Source organism: Anoplophora glabripennis, unplaced genomic scaffold (assembly GCF_000390285.2).
Source record: "Anoplophora glabripennis isolate ALB-LARVAE unplaced genomic scaffold, Agla_2.0 scaffold1871, whole genome shotgun sequence".
Lineage (NCBI taxonomy): Eukaryota > Metazoa > Arthropoda > Insecta > Coleoptera > Cerambycidae > Anoplophora > Anoplophora glabripennis.
The window spans coordinates 18837-27566 of NW_019417959.1; the positions used below are offsets into that span (position 1 = coordinate 18837).

General features: G+C 28.9%; 2 protein-coding genes across 2 annotated transcripts in view; both read right to left on the minus strand.

Annotated features, from left to right (window-relative positions):
* Nucleotides 1-2297, minus strand: part of LOC108915149 — a gene marked incomplete at its 3' end in the record, with an annotated part of 15039 nt that extends 12742 nt beyond the window's left edge. Inside the window, exons 1-2 of the mRNA XM_023456589.1 lie at nt 2127-2297; nt 1896-2074 (exon numbers count right to left, since the gene is read on the minus strand). Of these exons, the coding sequence (XP_023312357.1) occupies nt 1896-2074; nt 2127-2243 (296 nt within the window). The remainder of the gene's footprint in view (nt 1-1895; nt 2075-2126) is intronic.
* Nucleotides 2298-5164: 2867 nt separating this feature from the next.
* On the minus strand, nt 5165-8153 carry LOC108915009. The gene is made up of 5 exons (XM_018720957.1): nt 7829-8153; nt 7279-7425; nt 6998-7197; nt 6556-6718; nt 5165-6193 (listed from the first exon to the last, which is right to left on the minus strand). The coding sequence occupies exons 1-5, from the start codon at nt 7986-7988 to the stop codon at nt 6090-6092; spliced, it is 774 nt and encodes a 257-aa protein (XP_018576473.1). The 5' UTR covers nt 7989-8153; the 3' UTR covers nt 5165-6089.
* Between the last annotated feature and the right edge of the window lie 577 nt (nt 8154-8730).

Genomic DNA, 8730 nt, shown 5'->3' on the forward strand with positions numbered 1-8730 from the left:
AAATAACCAAGTTTTTGGTTTTTTATTTTTATCTTTTACAAACAATATTTTTTTTTTCACGAAATTTGGTGAAAACTTGCCTATTTATGTCCCAAACACGCTGTAATTTTTTTGTTTTGAAATATTTATTTTTTCACCTTATTTTTACTTAATATCAAAAAAGCACCCTAATTTTCAATCGAAAATTCTCACGTCAAAATATCTGCTTTTTTAAAAACGTCGGTGGGCTTTTTCTTCGTTGAAATCTCTACTTTCTGATGGTGCAAAAAATATATACATTACTATGGCAAGTTTTCCCAGGAAATGCAAAAAAATCTTTATAGGAAAGACTCCCCTTTCCTATAAAAACTTTATAGGAAAGACTCCCCTTAAAATTCACCAAAGAATATGAGGTTTAATTTTTGTTCACCATTTGTGAATCACCTTGTAGGTATGTTATCCTCATGGGTAAAGAGTGTTTGTGCAATAAATAGAGAATTGTGGCATATTCTTTCTATCTCTTGTATCTCTTGTATCGGTCTGTTATTGACACTAGTGATAAGGATACCTCAGTCAGCCGGAATCATTACCAGATTTGATGGTTAGGGAAGGAGATGCAGCGCCAAGCTAGGGAAGAATCCCAGCCAGCACACTGTCGTCTGTTTGACGTCATTTATATGTCCCAATTTACGTCATCAGGCCCAATAAAGTGACGTCAAATATCTGTTAAAATGACGGTCTAATGTCACATCCTACAGACGTCATATGTAAACGTAATGGTGACAGGCCCAATAAAGTGACGTCAAATATCTGTTAAAATGACGGTCTAATGTCACATCCTACAGACGTCATACGTAAACGTAATGGTGACGTGAAATATGACTAATATTGGACCAATGTAGACCCAAATAAAAACCTTATGGTACGTTATTTTGACGTACAAATAGATCCTTTTTTTGTCCCACATACGTCATAATAATTTCAAATATGACTTTAATTTGACCAATGTAGGCCCAAATAAAAACCTTATGGTACGTTATTTTGACGTACGAATACGTTCTTTTTTTATCCCACATACGTCATAATAATTCCAAATATGACTTTAATAGGACAAAAAATAGACTGCAATAAGAATTTTTTTAATTAATGAAATTAGTAGTTTTTTACCTACGCAAATAATTATTTCGATGTAAAAATTACCATTAATCTAAGGATATCAGATGCTGACTGGTTAAAAATTGTTGATATGTTCAAATATCATTTTATATGGTTTACACATAAAATACTCACCACTAGTATACCTACTTACTTATACATATAATAAATAAATTAAATTTGGTAATGTAAAGAATAAGAGATATTCACGTAATAGAAATACTGTGTTAACCCCCAAACATAAAACGCCCACCTTTACTCGTAGTTTTTCATATTTAGCCCCAAAACTGTATAATCAGTTACCAAATGAGATTAAAAATATCATTTTTATTTCAAAAAAAGATTAAAATCACTTGTTTAAGACTTACATCTTTAATTACACTAATTACATTTAACATACATATTTAATTTTGTATTTTATCACTGAAATTTGGACATCAATGATTTATTTGGCTAATTTGAGATGGGCAAATATATAATTTGTGTACCAGAAGCAGAGAACTTAGAGGCAAATACATTTATTGTTATGTAATATACATAAGATTAAGTTGAAAAGCAGCTGTAGCTGAACTTCACCTGTCATTTCACTTGTTTTATTTCTGTATGTTTGTTATCAATTTTGTAATGGAATGAATAATGATTATTATTATCTTATTGTTGAANATTTCTGAATAGCTTCGAGTTCCTCTTCACGTATGCACCTAAACTCACTCTCTACTGGGTGCATACACAATCGACATATTTTCTGACTGCAAACTAACTCACTCTTCTTTTCCTGCCTGTACACTTCTCCTAAGTCGAGCTGTAACATTTTTTCGCTATCCACATAAGGAATAATTGTGTTATCGGTATTCAAACACGTCGACTTAAATTCTAACGCTGTATTTAACTTTCTTCTGCAAACGGTACATAAAACCTCTTTGCTCTCATCATCAAATTTCTGAAAAATATGCAACTTCAGACAGCAATCTAATTATATTTCACCGACTTACCAATTTGAGCAAAAGAACATCTAGAATATCTCTGATAATGTTGTTTATCACTTCAAAACTTTCATCGGTTATATTTTTAAGGCAAAGCCTACACGACGTTTCCTTAACATCAGTCATTGTTTTAAATATAAACAGAAAATAGAACGCAGATACAAAAATACAAAGCACAAAGCCACTCGTCAGTCACTTCTAACCTTCTTGCTTCTTATTATATGACAGCATTGGCAGTTGGCAGTGTTGGCATCACAGACCACCTAGACTGGCCGTATATAATTCCAATGCACGGGTACCAGTGAATGCAAAATCCGGGGCAGTGGAATGTGGAAGGCAATCTGATCGTGCGCATCTTTAAGCAGATCCGGATTAAGTAATATTTTTACTACATTACATATTAATTTATTTAATATTTGCCTTTTCGTAGATTTTACCAAATTAAATAATTAAATAATTTGACTGACGATTTATTCGTACATCGATATACTTTTCACATTCAGGCTTTACAAGTTCTATTAAATGATTACAATTGTTAGGCAAATTATCAAATTGATGTTAATGCAAATTTTCAAATATGTTCGCATTCAGAAAGTTTTTTAATACATGATAAACAATTTTATTTTTCTGTAGCCTAGGTGTTCTGCTTTCGTTATTAAAAAATTTTATTAATTTTTCTGTTTCTTGGCATATTACTACGACATCTCGAGATGGATACCTCAAACAACCACGATCTTTAATAAAAATTAATTGACTGTGCGAATACTGTGTATTTGACATTAAACTACCCAGCCAGCACACTGTCGTCTGTTTGACGTCATTTATATGTCCCAATTTACGTCATAAGGCCCAATAAAGTGACGTCAAATATCTGTTAAAATGACGGTCTAATGTCACATCCTACAGACGTCATATGTAAACGTAATGGTGACGTGAAATATGACTAATATTGGACCAATGTAGACCCAAATAAAAACCTTATGGTACGTTATTTTGACGTACAAATAGATCCTTTTTTTGTCCCACATACGTCATAATAATTTCAAATATGACTTTAATTTGACCAATGTAGGCCCAAATAAAAACCTTATGGTACGTTATTTTGACGTACGAATACGTTCTTTTTTTATCCCACATACGTCATAATAATTCCAAATATGACTTTAATAGGACAAAAAATAGACTGCAATAAGAATTTTTTTAATTAATGAAATTAGTAGTTTTTTACCTACGCAAATAATTATTTCGATGTAAAAATTACCATTAATCTAAGGATATCAGATGCTGACTGGTTAAAAATTGTTGATATGTTCAAATATCATTTTATATGGTTTACACATAAAATACTCACCACTAGTATACCTACTTACTTATACATATAATAAATAAATTAAATTTGGTAATGTAAAGAATAAGAGATATTCACGTAATAGAAATACTGTGTTAACCCCCAAACATAAAACGCCCACCTTTACTCGTAGTTTTTCATATTTAGCCCCAAAACTGTATAATCAGTTACCAAATGAGATTAAAAATATCATTTTTATTTCAAAAAAAGATTAAAATCACTTGTTTAAGACTTACATCTTTAATTACACTAATTACATTTAACATACATATTTAATTTTGTATTTTATCACTGAAATTTGGACATCAATGATTTATTTGGCTAATTTGAGATGGGCAAATATATAATTTGTGTACCAGAAGCAGAGAACTTAGAGGCAAATACATTTATTGTTATGTAATATACATAAGATTAAGTTGAAAAGCAGCTGTAGCTGAACTTCACCTGTCATTTCACTTGTTTTATTTCTGTATGTTTGTTATCAATTTTGTAATGGAATGAATAATGATTATTATTATCTTATTGTTGAAGAAAAGTTTTTCTGGAGAAGTAGGTACATATGTAAAAATGCAGTTGTGGTATCATACCAGACTAACCCAAATTTCAAAATATTTTATTTTTGTATTAGAAAAACAGTTAAATTAATACTTACCTTAAAAATATGTACCTATTGCCAAGTGTCTTTAATGTATTGAAAAAATCGCTAATATAATTTCTGAAAATTATTACTACAGAAAGAATTGAAAAATATATTGAAAATTATATACCATCAAGTAATCAAAATAAATAATTCATTTTTGTAGCTTTTACATATCTTTATCTAGATTACTTTTTGGCCATGCCAACAAATATCCTATGTGGTATGAGAAACTAGCAATCGAATATTTTAATTTTGTTTCTTATGTAATAATCAAGGCAGGCTTATGTTTAGTAAGTTTTAATTTCATTTATTGTCTATCATTATGTGAATATACATAATATTTTGATACTTGGTTTAACCCACATAGAAGTGTGGTTTAACCAATATAATTTTTACAATTTTTTTTTAAAGTAGGTACTTAAGTCGCAGAGATAAAATATGTTAACATAGGCAACAAAAAAACTCACTTCTTGAAAAAAAACTTTATTTTTTTTTTAACTTGTGCACATAAAACTAACATTCTAACTAGACAGGGTCTCCACTTTTAATCGGGACAATTTAATAGATGATGCAAAAATATAATAGAAAAAAAGGAGAACATGTATTAAATACATGTTTTGTTTTTAAAACTTTATTTTGGAGATACAGGTTGTTATAGTTAATAAAAAAATATATTTCTTTCAAATATGTCAAAAACTACTTGGCCGATTACCTTGATAAAACTTGGGCACGTGTTAATAGTAATAGGGACTTAATTTGATGTACTAAGATTTAATTTAATTATTCTAGGGGCGGCGCTGGGGCATCTTAACTATTATATTACAATTAATAAAAATTTGAGCACTCCACTATTTTATTATAAGTTTGGTATTATTTCTAGGATCGAATAATTAAATATACAATTCATTCGTCTATTTTGCTTATGTTTTGAAAAAAAAAGTAAGATTCGTTTATCAGTCAGCTCCTAGAAAAATGAATTTAATTTCATTAATATAATAAACACATTTATTAATTTTTCTCGAAATGTAAGCAAAATAAACAAAACATGCAAGACAAAAAAAATGTTTTTAATTACTCCATCTAAATATAATTTAATCATACACAAAAAGCAGTGGCGTGCCCAAATTTGTGTTTAAAATATCTAGTTAGGATGCTCTAACACTGCCCCACTGGGAAAATTAAATTAAATCTAATTGCATCGAATTACTTACTTATTACTAAAAACGTGCAAAATTTTATGTCTAGTAGTTTTTCAGATATTTGAATATGTTTTTTTTTTATTAACTGTAACACCCTATACCTCAAAAACACAGCTTTAAAAACAAATAATTTATATGAACTTTATGAGTTTTATCACCTATTAAATCCCCATTAAAACCTGAGACACCCTATACGTATACAACTTAACTTTTAATTTCAACTTAACATTAATGTTAACCGTGAATATAGCAAATAAATATTATGAATATTGGTGAATGTAAATTTTAAAAAAATATTGACAATAATGCTGAATTTAAAACTAAACTACATTAAAACAAAGTATATGTACTATAGAAATAAATCTATCTACATATAAACATGTATTGATTAATCCTTTTCAGGTTACCTACATATTTTCATGTAAAGTATGGATTATTGGAAAACATATGAGATTATCGTTAAGATTATCAGAAATTGTGAAAGACGGCTAAATAAACATGCATTGCAAACCTAAAGAAATTGTCGGAAAACGACAGTTTTATAGAAGAGTTTCTGCTAGTGTTCATAATGCATTACAGAATACTACTCAAAAAAAAAAAAATTCATCGGATTTAATAACAATGTTCTTGGTAGGTCCTCTACAATTATTTTTAATAATACTTCAAGTGAAAGTAATGGTTCCAGTTGTGTTAACCCATCTGTTGAAAATGCAATCTTCAATTTAAATGAAATTAATTATGACTTGCATGTCAATGACCATAATTATAAAATAATGCACAATAACCTATTCAGAAATACTGATTCGTTCTGGAGCATGTTTCAACCAAACTTTTATTATGTCTTCGACATCTTTATCTGAAGTCCCTGAATGCGATATTTTAACAGCTTCTAAAAATTCAAATATTTATCACACATTTCTTTTAATTATATATTTTTTTGATATTAGCTTTTGTGTTTTTTACTTTAGTTTAAAATTTATTAAGCCAATTCAAATTAAGTCTAAACATGTTTCCTAATACATTTTCACCAAATGAAGTCATACATCTTTGACACCTATATCTAGGTAAGTTAAAAAGCAACTTCAAAGACAAACTTTAACGGTTGCAGTAATTATTACCAGAGAATTAAAACATATTCACCAGTATGAATTTGAATTAACTTAATGGCTTTCTTTAGGAAAAAGTAAAACAATTATCACACACTATATAAAATTTACGTAGTTTAATATCTATTATTAAGTATGTACTTACGAACAATAATGCTGCATAAAGTAAAGTGACAAAAAGCTTCCTTCTCTGTCCTTTTCCCATAAAAATTGTAATTTTTTGCAGCTTCGTCACTTAGAATGTACTTGAAGATTCTGTTTGTTCTATTAGTAGCATCTTTTCCTCCAAGACTTGATAAATAGGAGCACTGAAAAAAAGAATAATTTGAATGTTACATTAATAAATAAAAGTGTATCAGTAGTTCATACAATTGAATAATGTACACTTTCCGGGCTGTTTTGGTTGACATTTTGCCATACTTAACAGATGGTATTTTTAGTGCTTCTTGTATCTTGAGCTGCCACTCGAGATACGAGAAGCACTGAAGATGCCATCTGTTAAATATGGAGAAACATTTGTAGTTAAGCATCGATCCAGCAAAACAGTTTAGAAAGTGTACATCGTTCAAAAATGTATCACTTATTACCAAGCAATCAGCAATTTCAGTATTTTCTCTAAGTATCTCATCCAAAATTTTCAAATTATTATCTGTATCTACAGGAAATTTAACTGGTAGATCCGGAAAACTTGACTTTTCCCTTGTCTTTTCCTGCTTTGAAATTGTTACTAATATCTGTTTATTTTGTTCTTCAATATGTAACTCAATATATCTTTCTTGCAACTGAACTGAAAATATTTTTTTATTAACACTGACTATAAATAAATTTATTATGTGAAAAAAAAAAAACGACCTAAGAAATTACTTACTCAATTTTTCTATATTTTCATTATTTTCCTTATCGGTTGATAAAATAATATCTCCTGTTCTATGAAATAATATATTTTTGTTACCCAAACATAAATTTTCCTTAATTGTTTGGGACGTCAAAATAGAAGATGAAAGCCTAGATGTGCCTGATAAAATATATTTCCGTTATAATATTTGCAACATTAAAAATAGGCACTACAGTACACAAATATTTAATAACTATAAATAGATATAATTTTTAATACTATGCTACCCTTGCCCAGAATTAAAAATTGTATGTTAACAGCGAAAAACTATTTTATGTATGTAACAACTGTCAACAAAATCTTTGAATGTCGACAGTATTGATAGATTTTATAGCAAATAGTTTTAAAACTTTAGATAGGTAATCTTGAAAGCAATTGCAAATACTTAGGTAGTTGTATGGTAAACCATGAGTCATTTTTATTATCTACTTTCCTAGATTATTAATGCATGTTTTCTATTTTTAATAGTACTAATAATAATAATAATAATAATAATAATAATAATAATAATCTTCATACTTACCGCTGGAATAAAAACACCGTGCCACATTATACAATTTCCACATTTCAGGATCAACTTTTTCCCCCTTTTTAATGGGTTTGCTGCTTATATGGTGGCTAATATACCTCCGTTTTTCTAGGAGTGATCCAGTCTTTGTGGACGATAGATACCTCACCACCATCACAGTCTGAAAATTCTATAAGCACAAACGTCATAAATCACGAACAAGTTGCAAATATAGGCATCAACAATCAACAAAATGTCTATAATCTGTGTGCAACAATGCAACAAATCAACATGGCAATGTACGTAGTGCCTAGTAAATAACGAAAACGGGAATGATGTGATGACGACGTCACCGTCTCGGGACGGCATTGGATGATGTATACAGCAGACATAACGATTCGCTGAATCTAGTGGCATGATCGTAAAACAACCAATAAGATTTTATTTCTGCTGACTGGGAAAGGAGGGAATTACAAATTAAATGGTATTGATATTGTTTCGCAATAAACGCAAATATAATCTGAGATTTTTAGAATTTTATCACGATTAAACAAAATAAACACCTATATACAAAATACTTAAAATAGTGGATAGGTATTAGGTGAAATTGTTGTATATTTAGTAAAGCCATATAATCAATTATAAAAATTGTATCATCTCATCGATGTAATCAAAGAATTATGATTTTTAGGAGACAATACACATATAAATGACATCTACCGAATTATAGAAGAAATAAAACATTTGTAATATATAAGTTAAAAATGACGTCTAAGTAACACCTTTATAAATTACTTTCTATGAAATAAAAATTCTCCCTTTTCTAGATTTTATTTAAGTACGTCATTGACATAAAAATGGACGTCATAATAACGTACAATTTAAGAGTTTATTACTACTATTTATTTTCATTTATG